The 27,893-nt window shown below is 53.6% G+C and overlaps 1 protein-coding gene across 2 annotated transcripts in view; it reads right to left on the minus strand.

The window, feature by feature from the left end:
- Window positions 1-8,297: 8,297 nt before the first annotated feature.
- The window catches only part of NOS1 (nitric oxide synthase 1), a 59,082-nt gene continuing 39,486 nt past the window's right edge, over window positions 8,298-27,893 (minus strand). For both annotated transcript variants that reach the window (XM_065417934.1, XM_065417933.1), the window contains exons 16-27: window positions 23,381-23,497; window positions 20,950-21,124; window positions 19,126-19,264; window positions 17,897-17,975; window positions 15,596-15,789; window positions 14,768-14,937; window positions 13,571-13,781; window positions 12,454-12,541; window positions 11,941-12,062; window positions 10,653-10,801; window positions 9,776-9,970; window positions 8,298-8,420 (exon numbers count right to left, since the gene is read on the minus strand). In XM_065417934.1, the coding sequence (XP_065274006.1) occupies window positions 8,298-8,420; window positions 9,776-9,970; window positions 10,653-10,801; window positions 11,941-12,062; window positions 12,454-12,541; window positions 13,571-13,781; window positions 14,768-14,937; window positions 15,596-15,789; window positions 17,897-17,975; window positions 19,126-19,264; window positions 20,950-21,124; window positions 23,381-23,497 (1,762 nt within the window). The remainder of the gene's footprint in view (window positions 8,421-9,775; window positions 9,971-10,652; window positions 10,802-11,940; window positions 12,063-12,453; window positions 12,542-13,570; window positions 13,782-14,767; window positions 14,938-15,595; window positions 15,790-17,896; window positions 17,976-19,125; window positions 19,265-20,949; window positions 21,125-23,380; window positions 23,498-27,893) is intronic.

Consider the following 27,893-nt stretch of genomic DNA (forward strand, 5'->3'; position numbering starts at 1 on the left):
AATGGAGGCATGCAGGCTTGTTAGTTAAAGGTGGATTTAGATACAGTTTTTAAAAAGTTGTTTTATTTCCCCTGAAGTTGGTAGATGTTTTTTCAAATTTTGATTTTTTTTCAAAGTTTGTTTTGGACAAAATATTGAATTTTGACTACCCCCCTCCCCCCAACTCTTGAAGCCATTTTTACAATCTCCCCCCGCATGTTTTTTGACCAGCTACAGTTTTGCTGGTCAAAACTTTGTCTAATTTCGAAATGTCAGTGAAAATTTTCAACACAAATGTCCCGATGACTAGACAGTATTTGGTCCTGCCATGAGGGCAGGGGACTGGACTCGATGACCTCTCGAGGTCCCTTCCAGTCCTAGAGTCTATGATGGTTTGGTTTTGCATTGTTCAGTGGGCTGCAGTTGTTTCTGAAATGAAGTGACTGGATTCTGCTATGAACTCTGCACTCTTTAGCGGAGCCAAACCCAGCCTTGGATGGGTGCAATCAGCTCGCACTGGAATCGATGGGAGCAGTTCACACACATGCGAAACGTCTGGAACCGCATTAGTAAAGCTAAAGCTGCTTGTTGGTTGGCACTTGTGGAAACACAAACTTTTACATTTTTTGAACACGACTTAAAAAAACAACCCATTTCTTTCAGACTCAGGGTAAACGCCAGAGCAGATGGGGCAGGGGTTGCTGCATTTATTGTCGGTTTTGCTGCCTTCCCAAGCAGAGATGGTTGAAAATTTTCTGTCAGAGCTGTTTTGCTGGTTGTAGAATTGAGTTTTTGAGTAAACTATTTTTTTTTTGGAGGGGGGCTCAAAGTGCCCACTTTCCATGGAAATGTTTGATTTTTCATCAAAAAGCCAATGCCTCAAACCCAAAAGATTTGTTTTCAAAGTTTTCAGTATTTGAATTTCTGCCCGCCCCCCCACCCAACAAAATCCACATTTTCCATGGAAACCCAGTCCCACCCCCACACATAGACAATTTTTCAACTAGCTCTATTCAGTGGTGATTCAGAGCAAGCTGCTGCAAAGAACTAGCCTGTGGGATCCCTTAAACCAGCGGGCGGCCTATACACAGCTGGTTTTACTGCCTGTGAGTTGTGCCCACACAATCTGGCCCACACGAGAAAGAAAGGTCCCCTCATGTGTGATCAGCGAGTCACTGTAAGCAGCTCTCAGCAGCAGAGAGTCTATAAACAACGTTTGAAATGAGCTTTGCAGCTTCTCCTCATTGGCCCTTATAGGCAACAGCACCAGCCTGGGGCATTTTAGAGTCCAGGCCGTGTTGTAACACTGACTCAGCAGGGAGAAGATAGGCACGTACTGTGATGTTTAAAAAGTTCAGATGCCATCCTCATGTCTTTAGCAAAACCCAGAAAACACTGACCCACTTCAGTCCTGGAACAAAGCGCTTTAAATCCACTATCTCATTAGCTTTTCCCATCACCCCTGAAGTTTTAGTAAAGAAAAGTTGTATGGGAGAAGCCAGAGCTGAAATTCCAGAGCCTGGGATAGATTTGGAACAAGATTATTAGGGAATAATGCATTGGTGCATGCAAAGCTGCAATCACTGTAACTGCTACTGCCCTCAGGCCCGATGCTGCAGAGTGACGATCGCCCCGTCTCCCACCAAAGCCAATGGACGTTGGGGGTCCTTAGTACCTCACAAGATTCTGCAATCTCAATGCAGTGCTGATTGGGGGTGGGATTTCATAAGCACTCAGCGTGGCCTTAACTCTGCTAGCGCTGATGCCAGTGCTGAAACTCCCCGCAGAAGCAAAATTAGGGCCATGCTGAGCGCCACCCATCTCTGTCTGTCCTGAGAAGGGCCATGATCCTCTAGGGAACTCTGCGAGTAATTGAGAAATGATAATAATAATTCCAGACCCAGCAACAGATCTCACTCTAGCAATAGCCACATCTATCGAGTCTGACAGTAACAGCACCATTAGCGTAGACCATAAAGTTCTCCTTCTCAGAATATCAGCAACCCCTGGAGAAGATTCTCCACTGGGGTAAATCAGAGCAACTCTACGCACTCTAATGGTGCTAGATAGATTTACAGCAGCTTAGCATCTAGCCTGGTGTATTTGGCTAAGCTCACAGACACCTCAGCAAGGACACCCCCTTTGTCCCCCATCAGTAATAACAAGGCCTCCGTGCACTGTATGTGTCATATAGAGATTGTGCCCAGTGTGTACATGCTGCTGCTTCTAAAGAGCTGGTCCTGCAAACTCTTCCTATTCACATAGCGCTCCGGGTAAATGATCGCAGAACGGGTCTCAGAACGTAGGCCAACTTCTGCTGCCATTTAGGCGGGTATAAATTGACTGCCATTGATTCCTGTGGGAATTGACCGACACATCTGAGAGCAGAATTTGGCTCTTTAAGGTGAAGTTCCTTGCTCCCTGCATCCCTCAGTCTCTCCATGGGCTGGGATCATTGCTGGAGAGAGCCAGCTAGAAGGGGAGCAAGTCCCCAGAGCATTAGCATCCTCCTAGCTTTAGGTGCTTCATGTCCCACTGCCATCACCAGAACCTACCTTTACTAAAGAGCTACTCCCCCCTTTTGCGTGGCTGAGCATGGGCTGGATGCTGGGAAGGTCTCTCCAGCGAGAGGTGCAGGAAGGCCAGTCAGTTAATTGGTAACAGGCTAAGGGTGTGAATTGATAAGGGAGGGGAATAATAGTGAAATGGGGAATTAACAGAGGTCAATAACTAATCACTATTGAGTATAGATTAGGGGTAAGATATAGCGGGGAGAAGCTTCTTGTGCTGCAGCTTGTCCTCAACTCCTGCTGCTGCGTTTTGTCATCTTAGATTGTAAATTCTTTGGGGGCAGAAAGTGATCTTGTTATTTGTTCCCCTCCTCCAGGGTGCTGTAATATAAAGACTGGCCTGTATGTTGCCCCCTATCTAAACTTCCAAGAAGCTGCTGTGGGGAGGCAAAGCCTTGGGGACGGTCGCTGTGGAGCGGGCTTAGTGGCTCGTCAGTCTAAGGTAAAGCGTGGAGCTGGTCAGAAAAAAATGGGGAGCATTTTTCATGCACAATTTGCAAATTCAAACAGTCTTGACCAGCTCTAGTAAGGACCCACCTGGCTGTTAACCCTTTGGAGTAAGACGTGAGCTGAGGCACTGTGAAGCATTTTGGTGGTGGTGATGGCAGTCTTTGCCATTCATGGGAATTGCCAGACAGGATCAGCCCACTGGTCCATCATGCCCACTCTCCAATTGCTACAGGAGCTGTTTGGAGCTGCGCAGCCGATTGGAGTGTTGGAATTAGCCAGTGGGGACTGGGATTAATGGACAGAGGGCAGGCGAAGCCATCAACCGCACAAGATACATTCAGTCCATCACCTGGCTATCTCCATTCTCCACCACCCGTGTGCTATGTATCTATTATACATACACACCCATTTCACCCAGCTGAACTGCGTCTGGGAGGCGGATGAAAGGTCTGTTTGTGGCATGACAGAGGAGATTAGCAGGATCATGTCCCCTTTTCTGGGGGAGGAAATTAAGCATGTGAAACCCTTGCAGGTGAAGAGAGCAAACTGGCTACTAAAGTAAACGGAACTTGCTCAGTTAAAAAGAAAGCCAGGCCGGCCTGTTCAAAGTCAACTATCCCAGCGGAGCCGGGCAGGCTGATGACAGCTTCTGGAGCTCTTGAATTCAACTCACCCCACAATGGTAGGATTTCCCTGTTACTCACCTGTCCCTTCCCCCATCCCTGTCCTGTCTCTTGGCTGCACCAGGTGAGCAGGCTGGACGTAACACGGCTTTTTGCTCTCTAAGGCTGGGATTTTCAAAGAGAACGAAGGGACTCAGGTGCTCAACTCACAGTTAATTTCAACAGGCTTTGGGGACCTAACTCCTGTAGACCTGGGGAAATTCCAGCCTTTAGCAGCGGGAGAGGCTGAATCTGGATGTCAAGGCTCCTCCATGGCTGCACTTGCTGCGTTTTTAGCGTGGCTCATGGGTATATTGGACAGGAGGAGACACAACCCATCCTGCCAAAGCCAGCCTCTCTTGTCAGATCCAGACAGGGAGCATCGGTACCAGCAAAGCGAATTCCAGAGCGGGGCTGTTACAGGAGCACAGGACTGAACGGGAAAATGAACGCGAAGGACACAGGCGAAAAGAGGAAGAGGTAAAGGCTAGGTCTTTGGGCATTCCTTTGCATGGATATTTCCAGGAAAGATGGGCCTGGCGCAAAGTTTGGATCCAAATTCAAACTCGCCCCAAGGTTGGTGTGGGGTGGGCTGAAGGGAGATGCCGGGTTTTGCTCTGGCACCTTACAGAAAGGTCAGCCTGGTGTGAGCTGGATCCAGAGCCAAACTTCCCCAGTGTGTGGGATGGTGGGGGGGGGGCGAAGGGCGGAGTAAAGGATCTGTCATCTCTTCCCCCGCCCCCAGGGGCTGGATCCCTACACAGATTGGTGAGGCACAATCTCGAGCAAAGGCATCCTTCTGCCCTTGATGTGTTCCTCATTCTCTCCTCCCATTGGCTTCCAGGGGACCAGGACATGCGGCTGGAAGGGTCGGTGCCTGCCTGAGCTCTCGGCCCCACTGAAGAGCTCCCTACAACTGGCTCGAGCTCTAGGCCCCAGTTACACAACAGCGACCAGGGTTTGTAACCAGCACATGGTACTGATGGCTCCAGCTGTGGTTGATGCCTGCACACCATCTGGTTAGTAACAACGGCAGCTAACCACACCTGCCCCCTGCCAGGGACCTAGGCTGGTGCAACTGGCTTAGCACCTTGGGGGTTTGCAGTGTAGACAGGAGCCCCTACTCCCCCTCGTCGGGCTGGTCTCCTTCAGCCCAGCACTCTGTGCAGTGGGACAGCCCAGAATCCATTTCTCCATGCGCGGCACTGTGTGCATGTCCCCATGGCTCGGTGGTTCTTGCGGAGGCAGTGAGGGGCAGCTGTTCAGAACACACTGGGGGCAAACACTGAGAGGCAGCAGGGCAGGTGCGGACATACAGTCGCTGCTGCAAATTGAACCGTATCACTTGTAACCACACTACAGCCGTGATTTCGTAACTGAACAGGGGCTTAGCCGGGGATCTTCATTCATCCTCCTAGGGCAGCACATTGGGCCACCCTCACAGAACAGCGTGCATGCAAATTACCACAAGGTGGCAGCATTTGTGCATGTCCCTATTTAAAGTCCTGCTGGCTCTTAGCTGAGCAATACACTCAGAAGAGATGGATTGGGGCAGCAAAAAACCTGGAGTGGAGCTTTCCCAAAGTGCTGGGGCCTCTGGGCCCAGGGTTTTGGGTCAGATCCATCTGGGGTGGGCAGGGAAGGTAAAGACCAGGGACGTTGCTGTGTCAGTGGCAGCACACACGAGCGCCTACCAACACTGGAGGGTCTAGGCAGCAAAACCAAAGCAACCATGTGGTCACTGCGTAGCGTGAGACCAGTGAACACGAGCTGAAGTCGAGCAGCCCAGCTGCCAAGTCACACTTAGGCCGGGGGAGGCTTCCGACCTTGCTGGACTCACTCTGTTAGAAGCTTGGCTCAGGGGGAGCCAGTGGCAGGTCCTGGGCTCTGAAAACAACCCCTCGGTGACAGCGGTTGTGGGGACCCTCCACCTTTGCCGTGCCCAAGTCCTGTCCCCCTCCGGCGGCAATTCCCTATGCTGTCGGCAGGAGGGGGGCCAGTGCCTACCTGAAGGCACCAGTTTGCTGTTGCTGCCTCAGTCTAGCCACAGTGGATGGCTACGTACAGTGCAGGTGGGGGAAGGGACGAGGGCTCCCAACACCCCCGAAGAACCTGGCAACTAGAGAAAGCCCCCCCCACCCCCTGAAAGAGAGAGAGAGAGCCGGCCTGGGGTGGGTGGCAAAGTTCCTACCTGGAAAAGGGGAGTGACCCTCGGGGGCTGCCAGCTCTTTAGCAGTTCCTGTAAGAGTCTCTCCCGGGGCTGGATCTGTGCAGTGGATCTGAGCGGTCAGCACCTCAGAGCCTGGCGTTAGACAGCACCAGCGCCTCTCTTCTCGGGCTTGCTCCCCCTCTCTCCTGAGAGCTCCCGGCCCAGAGGCCTCGTGCAATTTGAACAATGGCACCGGGCATGCAGCAGAGTGGGCATGGAGAGGATTTGGGGCTTTTTGCAGAGTGGAGGCACCTGTTGCAGCCAGCCTGGCACCACGAGAGCTTTGCAGCTCCTGGAGGGGAGGGGGGGCGTTGCTGAGAAAGGACATCTCACAAGATCACACTAGGACAGACTTGCCATGCTTTGAGTATTCAAGGCAACTGTTACTCATTTAATGGGGCGTTACATGGGGCTCCCAGAAGGCCTGGCACCAGCGGTCAGGAATGGCCGCAGTAGACCCCATTGAGCGGCTACTTGCTGGCTTCCTATCAACCTTTTTTATAAGTAGGTGCTGCTTGGACCTGGGCAGAAATGGCTTCAGAGCTACTCCGCCTCTCAGCCTTGTCGCCTTACATGTTCTCTTGCCTTGCTGGAGAGGACTCATGTGCCCACCGCCAGCGCCCTGTTAATCCGGGGAAGCTACAGGATGCAACCCATGCCCGAGTCACAATCTTTCCTCCAGGGATCTCAGCTAATCTGTAGCCCTCTCATGCCGGCTGGCCACATTTACCCTTAACTCCCATTGCAGGCTGGGGAGGTTTGGATGCAGAGTGGGCAGTACATCCCCTGCTTCCCCGTGACCAGAGAGCACGCACGTGCTGCCCCTTTGCAGAAGCACCAGCCTGCACCTGCACACTGCCCGTGAAGACTTTTGCACCAGCAGGATCAGCACAGGGCACACAGGCAAGAGAGGACTGAGGACGGAGCCAAGAGGGGGTGGGGTGTGGGGCTGATGATACAAACAGCACAGAGCTCACTTAGGTGAATTGTTACCCATTGAACACAGACGAACCCCACCCCTCAAACAGAACAAAGCTCTGGTGCCTCCATCAACAGCAAGAAAGGGGGCAGGGCAGCACTTCCTTTCCAACCAACTTCCCCCTGGGCCAGGCCCGGAGCGGCCAAAGCAAAGCGAGGAAGATGCAGCGATTCAGCCAAGTGCCACGTCGAGGTGGGGAAAGGGGTCTCGGGCAAAACAGCTTCTCTCCAGTCCTCGCTGCCCGGACCCCCCCGCTCCAGCCCCACCCCCACAAACACCAAAGAATGCAGATGATCACGAAGGTGGTGATTTCATGCAGCCGCGAAACGCCCTCGTCGGACCGAGCGAAGAAGAAACGTAGTTTCGTAAGAGCCACTGCGGATTATAAAGCCATCGCACTTCAGCGGGGGACTCCGAGGAGGGAAACAAGGAGTGAAAAGAAACCGCCACAGGACGACAGAGAGAGAAAGGAAAGGGAAATCATCATCATCGGGACACGACGACAGGACGAGAGACAGAGCACTTTCCGTGGGCAGGCCCCGCAGAAAAGGAGCCGCCGTGTCCGTGTAAATACAAAACCCAGCGCCCTCCGGCTGGAGGGGGGTGGCTGCCGCTGCAGCTGGTTTGGCATCCCGTCTGGGGCAAGGGGTTCTGGTTATGAGCAGAAAACCCTGCAAGGGAAAGGGGAGAATGACTAGCTACCAATGCTTCCTTCCACGCTTAGCCCAGCAGCCCCCCCTACTGGCATGGGGCAGCTAGCGTTTAAATGCCCGGAGCACATTTGGCCACCAGCCAGCTGAGATTCAGCATGGAGCCAGTAAAGCCACCTGGGATCCCAATGGGTATTCTGCCATTTGGCTTCAGTCTGAACGGGATCGGGTCTTCAGTTAGCTCCCTTGGCTGGGGAACCGGCCATCTGGCTCCCCGGGTAGCCGGCAAGCTTGCCCCCCTACCAGGCATGCAGCCCAGGCGCTGGAGAGCCGCAGGTCCCAGGGAGCCTGACAGCCGGCTGGTCTGGTTTCCACTGATGAAATCGACACATTCCCACAGAACAAGTCAATTCCATCAAATTGACACGTTCCCACTGAACTTTATTGCATTGGGAAATTTTCAACCAGCTCCAGTTGTGCCCGCCCACTCATGCTTTCTAGCTCGTCAGTTGGGCCAGGGGCTCCTGGTATGGAAAAGGCTGTGTTCGCAGATATAATGGGTCAGATTCACTCTAGCAATTCCTTCCGGAATGGATTTAGCCCACTGAATTGATTGTTCTCGCAAAGAAACTGTACTGCAGCTTTGTCTGTTTCTACTTTTCGGATCAGAGGCCTGTTCCCGTCTCTGCTATTACTGGCTTCATACATGCAAATAAATCAAAGGATCCTTCCGAGTTTTATTCCACAACCCACGCGTGTCTAAGAAACAATAGCGCAGGTTAAAATAAGCACGTCAACTCACTCATCCGTGTCCTTTTTGCTTTCCTCAATGAATGCAATCGACTCAGATCTAAGGCGGTTAGTCACTTCATATGTACGCAAGGTGACTCCAAAAATATCCTCGTGGTATCGGTTGTCATCCTGAAAGCAAGGACAGCAGAGGCATGGCACCAGGAGAAGGGTGTAGTCACAAGTTGTTATTATGGTATTTCTGTAACACCCAGAGATGCTAACTGAGGTGGGAGGTGCTGTGCAGACAGAGTGTGGGACAATCCCTGCCCCTAAGAGCTTACATGCTAAACAGGCAAGAAAGGAAAAGCCTACAAGGGGAAACCGAGGCACAGAGCAGGGAAGTGACTTCTCCAAGCTCACCCAGTAGGTCAGGGGCAGAGCCATGATAGAATCCAGGTCCCTTGGCACTCTGTCCAGTGTCCACTATACCGGGCTGCCTCTCTCAATGGCTACTTGTCCACATGCCTTACGGTTAAAAAGTAGAGAAAGCGAGAGAAAGCCCAGGGGAACTGGAGATTGTACTACAGCCTAACAGGGACATTGCCCTAGTAAACAGACTGCAATGCATGTGTACCAGTGCCTTGCACTGGATGGAATCAGAACTGCCTAACTGTATGTCATAGGCCCTATATTGCTAACAACTAGAGGAGCTTCCCTGTTAGCTCAAATGGTAGAGGCCTGTACTTATGCAGTAGTAGGATCTGCATGGCCGGATTGTACAATACGTGACAACCATGAAGGTACTAGGTGGCCACAGATTTGCTATATTTGCTTATTACAGTGAGGACGCTCTAGCCAATTTTTAGATAGGTAAATAACATGCATGGTGGGTAAAGGCTATTAGCTGGCTGGACATTGCCTACTGTTCCAGAGACATCTCCTGGGTAGAGCCAGCACTGCAAAAGGACCCGGAACTGCAGCTTGTACTGGCATTTCGCTGGCACTGGAGCTGCACCAGTGCTAGGCCAGCGGTGGGTGAAGTGCTAGTGTGGACAAGGCTAACAGGGTTAATCTGCAGAAGCAGAGCTCCCCGAGAAGCTGGCCCCCTACGGACAAGAATTCTTCCGGGAACCAGTCCTTTGCACAGATTTGCTCCCTCAGACACCCTCCCTGTGCTGGGCCTAGGCCGGCCGGTAACGGCAAGAACCATTCTGCCGATTTACAGATTTAAGCCAAGTCCCAGGCCCCTATGGCCTGCTGCAGGGGCCTGGTCCTCTAGTAGCTCACCCATCCCCCAGCTCCTTTGGCAAGCCAGGGGCCCGGGAGGGTCGGTAGAGCAGGACTGAGCTACATGGGCAGAGCTGGGCAGAGAGCCTGGGCCCACAGTCAGGTCAGGAGGCTGGAAGGGGTGGTGCCTACTGACCACTCCCAGAGCTCGTGGCCGCAATTATCCCATCATCAGTGACTGTGCAAGAGGAAGCCCTGACGATGCCCTTGGCCCAAGCTTGCGCTGCCCTGCGGCAGGCTGGGGAGGGCCTACTCACCCTCAGCTTGCTAATGAAAGCGCCAGCCTGCTCCACCGACAGCTGCCCCTGCTGCTTCACGATGCGCTGAATGGCCTTGAAGACATCCCCGGCCATGGTGACGTCCCCGCACACGTAGATGTGGCCTCCCTGCTCCTTCAGCGCTTTGTACACAGACTGAGCCAGCTGCTCCTGCAGCACGTCCTGCACGTATTTCTGGGGGAGACAGGAACGGACGTTGCACAGCGCCTGTCACCCACAGCTCCCAAAGGGCCCAGCCCAGCTTTACACGCAGGAGTCACTTCACCCCTCCATCCATCGGCGCAGGGCAGCCACCTCTGGGGTGGAACACGGCAGCCATTTAACAACGCACGGCAATGCTGCACCACTGTTTGGGAAGGGAACTGAAGACAATGCATACTCGGAGGTGTTAAGCGCCAGAAACTCCAGCTGAAGTCAGTGGAAGTGCCCAGCTGCACAGCACCCCTGAAAAACAGGCTCCCAGTGGGACTCAACCAGGGCCCTGGGGTCAGTACTCGGCTAGGGGAAAGCGCCAGAGGATTGTTAATGTCCACAAGTGGCTTTAGGTCTCGTTTGAAAGGGAGAGAGATGGAGAGGGCTGGTTAATGGGTTTGAGGGCTATTGTGCTGTCATTGCCTTCCTGGGGATTCTTAAACGGGAGATTCATTGGCCCACGTAGCTGTGAAAAACTCGAGCCAAGATCATGTCCTCAAACTAGTGCAGGCAAGTCCCTCCAGGTGACTGCATGAGAGGTCGGACACTTCCCCTAGTGGCTGGGAGAATCCACAGCCCTGGGGATGCCGGAGCTCCGCTCACCATCTGTGTTAGACTGGTCACGGCGACTCAGGGCTGAACGTAGGTGGCATAGCAGGGTTACCTTTGGTTTGTCTGGTTCCCGGGAATAGGCTGTGTACAGCTCTTTGAAGATGCCTTTGTTTTTGGCTAGGAGGGTCTCCTCTTTGTAAATGTGGTCGATCTTGGACTGTCGGCACCCAAAGACCAAAATCATCGGACAGGGCTTCAGTGCTGGAGCAGAGACAGGTGGGATAGCAGTGAGTCACGGAAACCATCCCCTGCACCCCAGTTCCCAAGCCTGGGTTCGCGCACGCCCTCCTGCGTGGAGTGGGCACGTAGGGTGACCAGACAGCAAGTGTGAACAATCGGGACAGAGGGTGGGGGGGAATAGGAGCCTATATAAGAAAAAGACCCAAAAATCGGGACTGTCCCTATAAAATTGGGATATCTGGTCACCCTATGGGCATGTGCTGTGCTTGGATTCCCTCTTCGCCTGCTGGCAGCCATTCTGTGCACTCTGAGGGAGGCTATTTGGATACGTCACTCTGTTCTCTGGGACAGCAGATGGCAGAGGGGGAAGGGTAGAAGGTCCGAGAGGAGGTACTTGGGGAGACTGTGTAACCCCTCAGAGCCGTACGCATGGATCCAGGGTCCCAAGTAACTAGCGCTGGGTGAAACAGATCAGACTTTTTTGGTGGGAAATTTAAAAAACATCATTTTTGTTTGTTTTTGCAATAAAAAATTATTTGTAAACAATTTAATTTTTCATTGAAAAATTGGGGAAATGGAATGAAGTGTAATCTAAAGAAAAGAGGGGTAGCCGTGTTAGTCTGAATCTGTAAAAAGCAACAGAGGGTCCTGTGGCACCTTTAAGACTAACAGAAGTATTGGAGCATAAGCTTTCGTGGGTGAATGCCCACTTCATCAGACGCAAGACTTGCGTCTGATGAAGTGGGCATCCACCCACGAAAGCTTATGCTCCAATTCTTCTGTTAGTCTTAAAGGTGCCACAGGACCCTCTGTTGCTTTCTAAAGAAAAGAATTTGTGACATTTTTCATTAAAAAAAGCCCAGTGGAAAAATGTCAAACCAGCTCTATGTTAGGTCATCTCGCGGTCAGCGAAACAGCCATGGCAACACATACGACACACCACAGCAGCCATCTCCCACTCAGCCTGACGCCCACCCCTGGAGCTAACAGAGCGATTCTATTAGCTGCAAGTAATAGGTTCGTCCTCACCAGGACCAGCCACCGGAGGGCGACGTGATCACATGCTCTCAGTGGGGGTACTACACTTGGCTTCGCTGAGGATGCTGGGCAGGCACTCGCTCGCCCCCTTACTTACCAGAGGCTCAAGACCTCAGACCCACCTTTGTGCTCGATTTCAAAGAGCCGCTGCTGCCAAAAGCTCCGGAACGGGGCGATTCCCGTACCTGGGCCAATCAGGATGCAGGGAACCTGGGGATCTTGTGGCATGTGGAACCCAGCAGCTCTGGACAAACAAGTTTCTAAAGTTAGTGATGCCCCTCATGGGCCAAGGCCCAGGCTGGGTCAATGAAATCCTTGTGGGGGTAGAAATGTAGCTCAGACATGCAAGTGCAGAAGTTTGAGTGTGGACGGCGGTGGCAAAAAGTGGCGTTCGAAGCAGAGCGCATGGTAACAGTCCACGCCGCGCTCTCTTCTGTGACCTCTGGCTATTCAGGGGCATTGGGTACCACACCCCGCCCCATGCTCTGTACGGTGCTGTTGCAGACTGCTCTATGGCTACAGACAGGGATTCGGGGGCTCTCTGCTGTGAATAGCCGACAGATCAGTCAGTCTTGGAATGGTCTAAACCCTCCCTGGCTCTCGGGGACTCCACATGCAGTGAACATGCCACTCACCCTCTTACAAAACAGGGCACAACTTCGTCAGCCTGTATCCGGTTGAACCAGGAGGAACATACCCCGTGGTGGATCGGTCCTTCCCCATCTAGGAGAGAAAAGGAGGAGAGGGTTTGTACCCTGCCCCAGTACTGCTGAATGGATCGCTGCAGAACGCCCTGGCCATTTACCTCTCTGCACCCAGCGAAATGCTCTGCCCAAACCTCCCCCAATCTGACGTCAGCACTAACGGCAGACAACCTGTCACTTGGGGTCAGAATGGCCAAGCACTGAGTGGTCCCTGAGACCAATTCTGCTCTTCAGGGCAGGCTGGACCACTGCAGCACTCAGGACGGGCTGGCTTCCCCCAGGCAAACATCAGGGAGGTGCCATTGGCTGGAGCAGGGCAGTTTGTGACTTTGCTGTGGCCCTAACACAGTCCCCCTGCTAAGGGCCAATGGGACCTTCCCGAGCTGTCTCCAGCTGGGTGAGTGCTTGCAAAGAAACCTTGGCCACAGGCTCCTGCTGGAGGTTTATATACCAGGTACCCCCTCCCCAGCTAGGGTTCCTCCCATGCCCCTTGAGACGATGGTAATAGGCTTCTGTGTCACCCCGATATTCTCCTGCCAACGCAAGCAGACACCACGCTTGGCAGTGCTGCGTGGAAGATGAACGTTCAGCATTTCTATAAGCTTCCCAGGGGTGGGAAGCAGGAGAGACACATGCCTGCGTGAGGGGGCCTGGCCGATCCACCCTGGGGGCCGATCTGGAGTCTCTGCTCCCCGCCACCCACTGGTGTGAGGCAGCTAAGACGAGCGCATGCAACCGTTGTGCTGCGCAGTGCAGAGCGGCCTGGAAGAGCTGGAAAGCCGCCGGTTTGTGCTGCTGCATCTGGCTGCCACAGCTCCCAGCCCTACCCCAAGGGAGCCCCGTGTGAACAGGCAGCCAGGTTTTAACGAGGGATTCCCCCATCCCCAAACACACAGACATGCCCCCATACGTTAATGGCCACTGCCCACCATGCAAATGGAGATGAAGGCCCCATCTGCGTGGCCACCTAGCACAACGCCATGGGACAGCTCTAGCTGGTCGCCACCACCCAAACCATGAGCCCCTTGCAGCGCTGCTGGCATGGTACCTCTAGTGCGGTAGGAGAGCACGGCCACGGTGAGGTGCACCTCGTCCGGGGACATGTCGGGGGAGGAGCTGATGGAATAATAGCGAGGCTGCAGCACGGGCAGCTGGGTGAGCAGCAGGGTGGAGGGCATCTGCACAGACGGGAACTCCTCTAGCACCTCCACTATGGTGGGGTTCTTGGACCATTTCCATTCCTCGTACTCCTGCAAGCCCTGAAGCGCGGGAGGGAAAGGACAGGTGGGCTCCTGTTCTAGGCCAGACACATTGCATCACGCGGGCCCCACGGCAGGGTGGAGCAGACGAAAGGGAGCTCTGGCTGGGGATGCCAGGACGCGTGGCTGCAACTGCCTCTCACAGGGCTCGAGGACACCCAGGGCTCTAGCCCTGATTGCCACCCATCCTAGGGCCTGCTCCTCAGGACTCGAATGTTCCTGACGGAGCCTTCAGTGGATTCCGAGCTACTCCCATTATACCGCGAGCGTGCCGCACAATCACAAGGGATCCCGGGCTCAGACACTGTCCTACACAGACACAGCAGTAGTGGTGCAAGACACCCATGCTGATTTCCAGGGAAGGAGGGTCTAGAGATCAGGACAGGGAGTCAGGAGCCGTACACTCAAGCCCCAGCTCCGCCACAGACTCCCCGTGTGATCTTGGGCACGTCACTTAATTTCGGAGCCCTCCTCTGTAAGACAAGGAGCTGCGCGGTTAAATTCACTGAGCATAAAGCACACTGAGGGGGGCTACATCAGTGCAAAGACGTTGATCCATTAAACTGTCAGTAGCCCTGGATAAGGAGCCAGTGCGGGAGGCCACGTTGATCAGGATGGAAGAATGCATCTTGGGGACATGTAATTTCCACAGCCTGCATTTCTGTATGAACTGCCCAGGACTGCAGGGGAACCCTGCTCCAGGATCTGAGAAGGCAAGTCACTGACAGCAGTTTACATAGACAAGCTGCTTTCCTCAGCCAGATTCATCCGAAGACATTCAGGAGGCAGATAGAGAGGTGGAGTGTTCATCGAGAGGGAGCCGTCTCTCTCTCTCTCTCTCTCTCTCTCTCTCTCTCTCTCTCTCTCTCTCTCTCTCAGGGGGAGGGGGCGTTCTCTGGTTACCACTGTCTAAGGTCAAGCAGAAGCATGGGGCAAGTAAACCTCCTACATTAGGAAGAGGCTGCCAACCAGACCTACGGATTTACCTTGCTAAGGACCTGCAGACGTTTCTTCTCCTTGTCGTTGGTGGCCAGTAAGGCAAACTGCTGCAGCAGCAGTGGGGTGGGAGGCGTGGTGATGTCCAGGTAGCACTTAAACGCCTGGAAGATGGTGCAGGGTGGGATGCGGTTCTCATCCGTCCAGTTACTGATGACACCTGACAAGAGAGAATCCAGTACAATGCTGTGATCAGCTGAGCCTGCCAGCCCACCCTGGGCAAGCCAATGAAGGCTTTGACTCCAGTGGGAGACAATGAATGAGGAAGGGCTAGAAAGATGAGTCTGGCATGATCTCCTGGGGCTCGCTATGACCTCACCTTGTACAATCGGCCACACTAATGATACAGCGACTGGTTCTCCCAGTCTTGTATCGCTTTGGGAAGAGAGCATTTGCCACCCGCTTAGCGCAGGGCAATGGAGCATCAGGCCCATAGAATGTCCAGTATGGAAGAGCTCAGTGCGTCCGGCCAATCAACACCCTTTAACTCTACTTTCCATGGACCAGTTGTTCAGGTCTTGCATCCTAGGTACCTGAAGAGGTTTCCGCTGGCGAGAGGGAACAGAAAACCCTCCCCTATGGCCCTGCTCTTCCATGACACGGCTGCTCTGAGCACCCCACAGCCCCAGAGTGCAGCTCAGCTGTGGATCTGGGCCCCCTCTCTCATGAGGGAGAAGCTAAAACCAGCGCTACAAACCCTACAGTCCTTATGGGAATGCACCAGGGAATGTGGTCCAAAACCCCCCAGCTAGGATCCACATGGCACCCAGAGACTCTGCAAGGGGGGCAGGGAATGGGGTCCAGCTGGCCCTGGTTACCTAAAGCTGTGCTCCTCTCCTCCAAGAGCTCCACCTTCACCAACTGGTTGGCTGGGGGTGCGTCCTCGAGTCTCTCCATCAGGGCGCTGACCAAGTCCTCGTGGTTGCCTGGAAACACTCCCAGGTGGTCTCCAGGCTGGTAGCGCAGCTCCTGCTGCCCGTTGGTGTGAAGTCGCAGGAAAATCGTTGACCGACTGCAGGGAGGGGGGGGGGGTGAAAAACAAAACAAACCCAGCACTGTGACGAGCCCTCTGGACAGCTGTAAGCCCTCAGCTAACGGGGCCCAGCTCTGGGAGCTGTTTCTTTAGGTGTGATTTTCTAAGGAGCAGGAAGGAGGGCACAGGAGCAGCCCAGAGTCTGCCCAGATGATCGTATGTTTGAACTAAGGAAAAGGAAACAAGAACGGGAGCTTAGGAAAGAATCTGCCCTCTGTTCAGACCTGGCCTCCCGCCCCACTCTCCTGTGGTGGTGTTTTCCACTGCTAGCCATTCTTCTGCACACCGCTTGGAAAGCTGAGTCCGCTGGCCCAATGCTGTCCTTCGTGGAACTTCCGCATCGCCTGTCATGCCATGAATGCAGCACCCTGCCCCTTTCTCGGCACTAGCACGGTTGGTGTCAGCAGGAACGTCTCAAGGAAACCAGCTGGCCCCTGACCGGCTGCAGCGCTAGCAGCAGAAGCCCATGTACTGTTCTGGTGTGTCACATCAAAGGAGTGGGCCACAGGTGTCCACGAGGAGAAACGCCACCGAAGTGCCTGTGGCCCTACTGTTGTAAAGCACGTGGAAGTGAGGCCAGGTCTCCACTACACACTTACTTCGGTATAACTATGTCACTCGGGGGTGTGCTGCACATGCAGTCGTACCGAACTAACCGCCGGTGTGGACAGCACTAAGTCGACAGCTTCTCCCACCAATATAGCAAAGGTGAAGCATATTCAGACGCATTACGGCTGGGGATACGGTGGGGTGGTCTGCACGGACAGGAGCATGCCTGAGATACCCGTAGAGGATTCACTACATTGGATGCTAAGGAACATTCACCACCAAGTTAGAAGTAAGGTTTGTAGATTAAAGATTAAAGAGGCTAGGACTTTTCAGCTTGGAAAAGGGGAGACTAAGGGGGGGGATATGATAGAGGTCTATAAAATCATGAGTGGCGTGGAGAAAGTGAATAAGGAAAAGTTATTTACTTGTTCCCATAATATGAGAACTAGGGGCCACCAAATGAAATTAATGGGCAGCAGGTTTAAAACAAATAAAAGGAAGTTCTTCTTCACACAGCGCACAGTCAACCTGTGGAACTCCTTGCCTGAGGAGGTTGTGAAGGCTAGGACTATAACAGGGTTTAAAAGAGAACTAGATAAATTCATGGAGGTTAAGTCCATTAATGGCTGTTAGCCAGGATGGGTAAGGAATGGTGTCCCTAGTCTTTGTTTGTCAGAGGGTGGAGATGGATGGCAGGAGAGAGATCACTTGATCATTACCTGTTAGGTTCACTCCCTCTGGGGCACCTGGCATTGGCCACTGTCAGTAGACAGGACATTGGGCTGGATGGACCTTTTGTCTGACCCAGTCTGGCCGTTCTTATGTTGTAACGCAGGGCACACTTTAGGCCTGGCCTGGTTGATTGATTCATAGATTCATAGATTCTAGGACTGGAAGGGACCTCGAGAGGTCATTGAGTCCAGGCTCCTGCACTCATGGCAGGACTAAGTATTATCTAGACCATCCCTGACAGATGTTTGTCTAACCTGCTCTTAAAAAAATCTCCAATGATGGAGATTCCACAACCTCCCTAGGCAATTTATTCCAGTGTTTAACCACCCTGACAGTTAGGAACTTTTTCCTAATGTCCAACCTAAACCTCCCTTGCTGCAGTTTAAGCCCATTGCTTCTTGTTCTATCCTTAGAGGCTAAGGTGAACAAGTTTTCTCCCTCCTCCTTATGACACCCTTTTAGATAACTGAAAACTGCTATCATGTCCCCTCTCAGTCTTCTCTTTTCCAAACTAAACAAACCCAATTCTTTCAGCCTTCCTTCATAGGTCATGTTCTCAAGACCTTTAATCCTTCTTGTTGCTCTTCTCTGGACCCTCTCCAATTTCTCCACATCTTTCTTGAAATGCGGTGCCCAGAACTGGACACAATACTCCAGCTGAGGCCTAACCAGAGCAGAGTAGAGCGGAAGATGCTTGGAATTAAGAAGTTGGAGAGAGCTGTGTGTGTGTCACGTGTATGTACCAGGGCAGACTGTGTGTGTGCCTCATGGGTATATGGGTGAGATGTGTGGCTGTCAATCCTACCTGGATTTTGGGCTCTGCAGATTCTGGCGCGTGAGAAGCCGGGCGGCATAGACTCGCTTTTTGTGAATACTGTACAGACCTGCGGATGAGAAGATCCAATCAGATGAAAGCGGCGGAGACTGACGAGGGCAGGATCTGTCTGGGTACCACCACGTTCAGCATTTCAGAACCTGGTCTGGGATGCAGCAGCCGAGTGATTCCAGGGCTGCCCTGGCTTGGGGCCTGCTGCTCCACCCCACGGGAGACCCACAGGGCCTTTGCTGGTAAGCTTCAGGGAGCCTTCGGGGCCATGTGAAAGGAGCGAATGATTGCAGCAGCTCCCTGCTCTCAGCAGGTAGGTAACCAGGGGGATGGAGGAACAACCACCACCACCAGCCGCATGAACATACACACTCCTTTCATTCCTAACACAACACATGCCATCTGGTTGGCAACTGGGCATCTGAATTCAGGAGGAGCCGAGGCAGCGCTGCGTTTACCAGCTGCAGGAGCCGCTCTATGGTGCTGTGTTTTAGTGGGTGGGCCCCACCCTGGGCTACGCCATGGGAGGGAGAGTTTTAAACAGGTGGCATAGAGCACTCCTGGATTTCCACTTCTTCTGCTTCCTCTCAGCAATGAGTGCGTCTGCTCTGCAAGAGGAGGCAGCAGCAGGCAGGCCAGATTCAGCACTGCCCTAGCCTACCACTGCCCTGGCACAGGCCCTCCGCCAGCTTGAGAGGCCGGCAGCTGCCTGTCTCCAGCCCCTTCCTCCAGCCGACCGTGGGCTTCCCACCCTGACTGCGGCTAGAGCGGGTGGTGAAGAGGCAAAACCAGACAGAACTTCAGTGGAATTCTCCCAGGCCACAATGCGCCATTCGGGGGGAGGGGAGGGGCTTGAAGTTGAATGGGGGCCGGAGGGGCAGGGACAAGGGGGAGTTTTCTATCCAGAGATAGGGTTGGACATCGGGTGAAGGATATGGGAAGAAAAGAGAGCAGGAGAAAGGAACCAGAGGGAGGGAGGTGAGAGGGCAGGAGGGAGAGAATGGAGGGAGCAGGGACAGGGCATATCTGAGGGAGGGTGAGATATGGACAAGAGAGAGTCGGATACCCAGAGAGAGGGTCTCAGCAGAGCTCTGTCCAGGGTGCCCTGCACCCTTCCCCCAGGTAAGCCCACCACTGGCCCCAAGGATTGTCATCTGCCCCAGGGTCTGCCCCATGCTCAAAGCCCCCTGGTGACCAAGCGGCCGTACCTTGCGTGAGCTCGGGGGCCTCAGCCACGTAGGTCAGGCGGAACTTGCTCCTCTTCCAGCTCCGGTCGTTGCTGATGAGGGAGTTGTTGGCCTTCTCAATGTTCACATCATCTCCCACACAGAACACATCGCACGCTGCCTGCAGCACACACCAGGCTGTCAGGGGACCCCCCAGCTCAGCCAGGCCTTCAGCCCAGCCTGGCTCCTAGGAGGTGCCACCGCCTGCTCTCAGCCAACACCACGCCCACCCAAATGATTACCGAAAGGAGGGAGGGCGGGACGGCGCTGGCTAGGGTGTAGCACCATGCCTGGAGGCTATGCGAGCTTCCCCTGGTCCATCTCAGGGGGATGTTCTGCCAGTGGTGCATGGGCACATCTCCTGTTAGTGTCAGCGTCACCCCCTCTCCCCTGACGCACAAACACAGGGGATATTCCCTAGAACTCGCCCTCCTCAGTTGCACATGGGCTTAAACCAGAAGCCCAGTTCTGATCGCCCCAGAGTTTGGGGTGTTTGGAATCTGAAATGGCCCCTTCTTTTTATAATAGGCCTTGGTTCCCACCACCTCCAGAGTTTGAAGGTGTCCAGATTCCACACCTAGGTTCTTTCGCCAGCTCTCGTGATTGGACCACAATTCACATGGTTTCTGAGGTTTCTCTTTCATGCCCCAGCTCCTGGAGTCAGGTTATTACAAGAGACTATCAACTTTCCTTAAAAATAAAAGGAGTAAATTTCTAGTCCTCATGGTGTGGAAGAAAGCTTAAAGCCATGACCACTAATGGCTCAAGAACCAGAAGGCCAGTAAATGGAACTCAACGCTGACTATTTGTTTAGTTTGGAAAAGAGAAGACTGAGAGGGGACATGATAGCAGTTTTCAGGTATCTAAAAGGGTGTCATAAGGAGGAGGGAGAAAACTTGTTCACCTTAGCCTCTAAGGATAGAACAAGAAGCAATGGACTTAAACTGCAGCAAGGGAGGTTTAGGTTGGACATTAGGAAAAAGTTCCTAACTGTCAGGGTGGTTAAACACTGGAATAAATTGCCTAGGGAGGTTGTGGAATCTCCATCTCTGGAGATATTTAAGAGTAGGTTAGATAAATGTCTATCAGGGATGGTCTAGACAGTATTTGGTCCTGCCATGCGGGCAGGGGACTGGACTCGATGACCTCTCGAGGTCCCTTCCAGTCCTAGAATCTATGAATCTATTGTTAACTTGGTCTCCAATTTGTTTTTGCCTGACGTGATTTTTGAACACGTGGGGCTGGCAATACTGGATTCACACCCCAATTTGGCCAAGGGCTCCTCTCCTTATACATTGGCTGAACCAAAACCCGGGGTCCAAACACCCGGATACTGGGCGGCTCACGATCCAGACCCAAAGCTAGAGCCCACCTCCCAGAATGCACTTAGATACCTCCTCCAAACCCTCAAAGACACCCCAGCCCGGTGAGAAGGGGCCGCATTACCCTGAGCTCTGCTCTAGGTCTCTAGCGGGGCTCCTAACTGCCCCCTGTGCCACCCGAACCAGCTTGGTCCCCACGCGCCATCTAGGCCCCCGGGGGCTGCGGTGCACAGGCAGGAGGCCTGAGGAGCCAGGTCTCTGATTCTTTGCTTTGCTGCAGGACCCTCACAAAGAGCAGGGACGGCTAAAGCTGTGAACTCCAAAGGACTTGCAATGTGCCAGGGTGCTGGGGACCCAGGGGGCGAGCTCAGGCCCGACTTTAACTGAAAGCAGCTTTGCCCAATGGCAGCTTCCCAGGCTCTTTCCCCCCGCCCCCTTCTGAATCTCCCCGCCCCCCTTCCCAAAGACGAAGGAAGCAGACTACCTTGAAAACCTTTTTGGCCCACGTCCTGAAAGACTCTTCCTGGCCACAGAGCTCATCCCCCTCCCCCATGCGGAGGATGCGCTCCCCTCCCAGCTCCTCCAGCAGGGTGTCGACGGCACGGGCAAAGGCGCAGAAGTGGGGGTAGGCACGTGATCCTAGGCCGAACACCGAGAACCTGCAAGCAGACCGGAAAGCTGCAGCTACCCGAGGATGACAGCAGAGACAGGAGGCAGAGCGGGCAGCGTCTCCTGGCTCGCACCCACATGCCATTGCCCGGCCTGCGGGCCCTGCAGCATTAGCAAAAAAGAGAGGCACTGAAACCCCTCTGCAGCCGTCGGGGCCCCCCAAACCAGGGCATCAGGGCTCAGCCTTCCCCTGCCTGAAACCAAGGGAGGAATCCCTACAGAGGCAACTTTGCCTCACCAGTTCTGGGAGGAAACAGCCACGGGTGCATCAACCACCACAGGCATTGCCAGGCCATGCCAGGGCAGCAGGGGCACGGCTGGCTTTGCCTGGCAGGGACTGGTGGGATCTGGCTAGCAAGGTGCCAGGCGGGAGCGGGGCTGACACGGCTATGGGATGTAGATGAACCAAGCACAGAGAGTCACAGCTTGTTAGTCTTAGCGGGTCTGGGGTGATGCCTTGTGACTGGTCTCCCAGGGACCCCAGAGGTCAGGGTGCACTGACCAAGTCAGTCAGGAGAAGGGGGTGAATATAACAGAGACATGGAGTCAGGCTAGCTCAGGGAGCTGGTGATTATTTACCTGTTGCACAGCTGCTTAGAGGAGATCTTTGCTACAGGGGGTTGTGGCGCTGGCAGACCAGGTGCCAGCTCATGCCCAGGTCCCCATGCCTCCACTGAACACTAACAAATACAGCTCTGGAGCCAGTCTGGCTCCCCTGGGTGGTAGTATTGCTAAAGCAGGTGTCAGAACTAGAATAATGTGTTTAGACGTTATGGAATGCTTGGGAGTTGCTGCCGGCATTAATCTCACTTGTAACAGCTGTAGCCCGTGTTCTAAGGTAATAGTTGAGCGTTCTGCATTGTTTGCCTCTGTAACTGCAAATCCCCAGACAGGAGAGAGACAGGAACTAGTGTGAAGTGCTGATCTCCAACAGAAGCTGTTACGTCCTGGCCAACAAGCCAGGCCCATCAACACCAGACTACTGTGGAACACTGATTGTTCTCCTCCCTCCTTTATGACAGTGAATTCCTCCTGTCAGTTGGGTCTGCAGCTCAAAGCGCAAGAGGGAAAGGGAATAAAAAGCCCCAACAAGGAGGACCTCTCTCTTTATGCTGCTTGGGCTCTGGGGGGCAAGGATTACTAGGCATAATTAAAAGATCCCCAGTGCTTAGCCTGGGTTAGCCCTAGAGGACCCATAGAGCTTGCTTCTTATAGAAATTTCGGTTACTTTTTGAAAGTTAAGCTTGAACTCATTTGGGTGTGTGTTTACCTGCTTTAACCTTGTACATAACTCTCTTGTTTCCTATCTAATAAATCTTTAGATCGTTTATGATAGGGTTGGCTTCATGTGTTGTCTTTGGTGTGAGATCTAAGGTGCAATTGACCTGGGGTAAGTGACTGGTCCTTTGGGACTGGGCACAACCTGACTAGCGCTGTGCTGGTTGGTGTGAGACAATCACAGAGGCAGGCTTAGCTGGGTGGTAAGACAGAGGATTCGAAGTACCCCAGGGGACAGTCTGGGACTGCATGGTGAGGCTGTTACGGTGCTTGAGGAGTTCACACTTGGTGGTTGGTTGGTGAAATCAAAGTACAGAACTCACAACCAATTTGGGGCTTGGGCCCTGGTTCTCAACAGACTGCCTGGAGGTTTGTGCTCACCACTTTTGAGGCACTGCAGGACCGCTTGGCAGGTGTCATGGGGTTGCCGGTCCCCATGGGACCCCGGTCCAAGCTACCCCATGGGACCCCGGTCCAAGCTACCCCGGCCAGCTAAGTTAAGGGGAAGGAACCCATCTAGGTAGTTAACTGAACAACGAGCACCTGAGCCAGATAAAAGCCATCAGGGCTCAGTTCCAGGGAGGGGGTCCCAGAGTGAGGAGCTCCCAGAGCCCACAGCTCGGAAGAGGAGGGCAGCATCAGTGGCTCTGCGACCCCTGAGCCCAAGGGAGAGACTTTATTTCAAGTTTATTTGGGGATTTAATAAAGCAGAACCCAGCAGGGGGACTGCGTCTTACACCCTTTTGGACTCTGTGGAATTCTTAAGGGGCCCGGAGAGAAGGGAAACTGAGGCAGGGAGTGCCTCCAGTGCCACACTAGGCCAGCTGAGTGCCCTACAGGGCAGGCAGGCCCCACAACATGGGGTACTGGGCCCTTTGCAGCAGCTGCAGTGTCCTCTCTCCTTGCCTGCTGGAGACAGGCTGAGCCCTCAGGAAGCTAGCAGCAACCTCCCTCTCCATCCTGCTCACCTGACATTAGCCAGAGGCCCTGTGCTCTCAAAGTTGTCCCTGGCTTCAGGCCCGTCGCTCGAAGACTTCCGTGCGTCCGAGTAAGAGGAGACGCTGTTAAAACGGACCTTGTAGCTCCTGCAAGCAGCAACGACAGCAAGCGTTACGGCGCCGCGGCACCTCTACACCTGCTACCAGGCCAGCGGTAGGATGGGCAGGCGAGTGCTGGGAACTGGGGCGCAGCTTGGGCAGCTCTCACCAGCCAGGGCCTGAGTTCAGGGCTCTGCTGTTGCCTGCCCCCGGGGAGGCTGTTAGTGATGCCGACAGCAGAGCAGGGAGCTCAGTGTATGTTACATGCCTCCCGATGCACAGAGGAAGCGAGTCTGTTACAAGCCCTGACTAGCCAGCCTGGCTCAAGCTGCAGAGACTCACACATTCCGGAGGTCCCCAGTTCATGGCATCAGCTGTAGTGAGGGAAGCAGAGCCCTGCACCCAGGCCTTACTCAGCTGTGTAGCAGGCAAGGGTTTTACATGACCTGGCTTCCAGCGGCAGGTCCATGACTCGCTGGAAGGTTGGGTTGGGGTTTTTATAGGTATTTCCATTCCCCTCCAGCAAGCACAGATCCTTATGAAGTGTAGGCCCCTAAATATGGCTTTCGGGGTTGGATTTCCAACGGCGTCTCAGGGATTTAGGCCCCATTGAGAATCCAGTGCCATTAGACACTCAGATTCAGAAACGGTGACCTTAGCACATAAACAAGTGCGCTCTACCTCCTGATCGGAAGGTCACTGTCCCCGGGTTCTGGTGGCTTCCCCCAGAGAGAGCGGTCAAGTGGGGAGTGTCCTGTACTGAGAAACTCCAGCCACGGGTACTGGAGAGGTCCATGCGAACAGCAAGACCGTCCTCAGAGCTCTTTGTGGGACATGGAGGACTGAGACTGTCTGTCATATAGTCAGACTCCAGGCTGTGCAGGCCCTTAAAGACAGTGGCCAACAGCTCAGATTGTTCTTGGAAGTGACTGCAGCAGCCAGTGCCGAGCTCAGACACGTGAGTTCTATATTGCTGTCCACCTCACAGCTCAACTACAATCTCCTTCCAGGATACCCCGTAACACGGTGTATTGCAAGCGTCCAGCGTGGAGGCGACACACATGAACACCACAGCAGAATCCTTTTCCCGGCGGCACCTCTGGGGGTGGCCTATTGTCCTGTTCCATCAGCTGTCCCCATTGGGGAAGAGGCCATTAAAACCGTAATGGGTTTTCAGATTGCGAGCCCTGTAGGGATCTGTCACATCACATGTCCGCATAGCAGGTAGGCCACTTTGGGGCTGCAACACCACCACAATCAGTGTGCAAATAACTAACATTACTGCTCTGCACAAGCGTGTTATCTGCTGCACTTCTGAAGGAAAAGACTAGAGCCAAGACTTTCCGACCTCTTTAACATCTGATTAAAACCCACTTATCACCGGCCGGATGCTAATTCTGTCCTGACTAAGCAGCAGACATTACCATTCACTATCCTCGTTATGTTAATTCAAGAGACTTCACAGGGAGCGGATGTCTCAATTAAGTGGAATATGCTGTACTTCACCCCTAAAATAATAATAGCAGCCAATAAATGTTTAACACTTTGCCATTCTGCAGCAGCCTGGATCTCAAAGCTTTTTACAAATGTTTAACTGACTCTGGCAGATGTTAAGTGACTTGCCCAAGTCTCATCTTGCTTCAGTAGCAGAGCCAGTAACAGATGCCAGAAAACTGACTCCCAAGTCCCCTGCTCTAACCCCAAGCTAGACTTCCTTAAAGGAAGGACACAACCTTAGCTTGACCACAGCCCTCGTGCGCCTTAGAGGTGTTTTTGCACAACACTGCAATAAACTGCGGCCAACCCCTCTAACATCCCCAGGCCTTTCAGCCCACCTAAAGCGATTTTATGGTGAGTTTCACTATATTCGGGGTCTTCCTTGAAACCCCAGCATCTGAAGTCACGTGAGAATCTCAGCATTTTAAAGAAAGTTACCAGCCCTTCTGGTTCCAGAGAAGAGCTAAAAAATGTGATCCTTCAAGGCTTAAAGGCAAATAAAAAGAACGAGACATTTACTATTTTTAAATAATCTCAATGTTAAGGGCTGGCAATGCAGATATAGATCTGCCTGGAAGAAGAGAAATCTGTGAAACATTGCCACCTAGTGGTAATTTGATTTAACTACTACTGTATGTTCAAAGCATAGCTACACATTTGTGGTTCGTGGATGACCAGTAGTTCATGGGGCACTTGCTGTTGGTCCACAGACACGTGGCTGGTTGCAGAGTGCTGGCTCCTCTTCGTTTGCAGCAGCTAATTTGCATCAAAAGAAGCTAAAATACACGCCATAGTTTCTTGTCCTTTTCCATGTAAGCGATTGCTGGGGTTGCCTCAGGGATGATATCCCGTTATCGCTAGCAGGGGAGAGGGCCATGAGACGAATGGGCGAATGGGAGGGGAGAGGGCCATGAGACTCTGTGAAGATGTGGTCCATGCTACGAAAAGCGGTCCGTGCAAAGGCCAGCTGTGAGCCCAGTTTTGGCTCCATTTCGGCGTTAGTGGTGTTTATCTGTATGGTACGGTCACAGGGTGAGCTGGCCCTTTAAAAGGTTAGCCCACCTTCCCTGGCAAAGGGAATGAGAGTGCAGGGGTCATGTGTGACTAAGACCCAGGCCTGCTGTGAGATATAAGGGTGGCCGGTGACTAGTCAGGAGAAAGACTCCAAGGACAGCAGACCTGGGAGATCAAGCAGGAAGAGGCCCTGTGCAGGGAAGACAGGGCAGTTTGGGTTATGGCATGGACCTGTCATAGAGGGTGGGCATAGGTGCCCCCAAGCTGCCAGCCCATGCGTGGCTGCAGCCATTGGCGGTTAACAAGGGGAAGAAGGGACGGAGTGGTAGGAGCCCAAGAGGGCTGGAGCCGAGCCCAGTAAAGGGCTAAAGACACTTGAAAAGGACAGAGGGGCCCTCAGAGGTCCGGCTTTGCCCCAGCAAGAGAGAACGCTGGCTAAGCCCGAGGACTGCGGGACCTCAGGGCTGCAGTGCATTGAAAGCTCCTGCATAAGAGCACTGCAGCAGCCTCTGAGGCTGAGGATAAATGCTCCGAGGGAGGAAACTGAGGCAGCAGACAGGCCTGATGCCAGACCAGGTAACTCCCTGCTACAGATGCTATTAGAGAAAGGCACAACTACCAAGTCTGGATCCAGATTCAGAACCCCCGGAGCAGCTGGATCCTGGGTTTGGGGCGGGCCCATCTTTAGTTGACAGTCTCTGGGCTCTGCGTTCAGTCTTGTGGCAACAGGAGTTTGCCTTGAGTCCTCACTGCCAAAGGATCTGAGCACCTCACGGTTCTCTCTCCTCCTCACCCAGGCAGACAGCGGGTACGGCTAAACACCAGAAAAACCTCGTGGCAGTTTTTCGGCTCAAGCCACTTGGGTTGTGGGGCTCAAATTAGCAGTGCAGACATTTGGCTCCGCATGGAGCCTGGCTCTGGGACCCTTCCCCCTCCCCGGGTTTCAGAGCCCAGGCTCCATGCAGAGCCAAACATCTACACTGCTATTTTGAGCCTCGCTGCGCGAGCCTGACTCAGCTGACAGAGGCTCTGAGACTTGCTGCCACGTCCTGTTTTGTTTGCCGTGGAGACGTACAGTAAGTGACTTGCTCAAGGCCACACGGGATGTCTGTGGCAGAGCAAGGAATTGAATATGCGTCTTTTGAGCCCCAGGCCAGCACCTTCTCCAATGGACCATCCTTGCTCTTGCTCCAGCGTGCTTGGTTCTCCCTACAAGTGCTCTCCTGCCCTGGCCAGAGGTGTGCGTTTCTGCCGGGGTGACCGACTTCGCTCCCGTGGCAAACAAACCAAAAGGAATGGTATCCGTAAAGGAAAGTGTAACAGCCCTCTCCTGGCCCCATCTCTTACCAGGCCAGGAACATCTGCTGGGCTGGACCCAGTGTCTTGTTGGAGGGAGGAAAGGGGATGACATGCAAGGGGATTTAATGCCAGGGAAGGTATATAGACTCGTTCCCCTAGAGCCAGGCCTGCACTGCAACCCTCCAAACACTGGAATTCTGGATCAGCTTTACATACAAGCAACTGCCCAGGGTCCTGTTCTTCTGGGAGGGCCACAGGGCAGCTCCTGGCCTGGTTCTCCTCCTCATCTAGCAAAGCACAGGACATGCCAGGCCCAATTCCACCCCCATTCCCCTCCCTCAGCAGAGCCCACCTGACCTGATCTCTTACTTGAGTCCCTACAGACCCAGAGGCCAGACAAACATCCACCAGGCAGTGGAGTGGAGTGAAATTGCCAAGGTTTGTTTCACCTGTGACCTCAGCCTGGTCCAGAGGGGAAAGGCCAGTGCTACCTAGAGCATTGGACTGGCTGCCTGAGTACCTGCGAGTCCCTCCCCAGGCCATAAACTTGCAGCCTCAGTTGGGACAGAGGCCAGCTAACCCAAGGGGGGGGAGGTGGTGCCTGGTTCCCCAGGGACGGGCCAGCTCTGCTGGG

The sequence above is a fragment of the Emys orbicularis genome, chromosome 16, assembly GCF_028017835.1.
Source record: "Emys orbicularis isolate rEmyOrb1 chromosome 16, rEmyOrb1.hap1, whole genome shotgun sequence".
In the NCBI taxonomy this organism is placed as follows: domain Eukaryota; kingdom Metazoa; phylum Chordata; order Testudines; family Emydidae; genus Emys; species Emys orbicularis.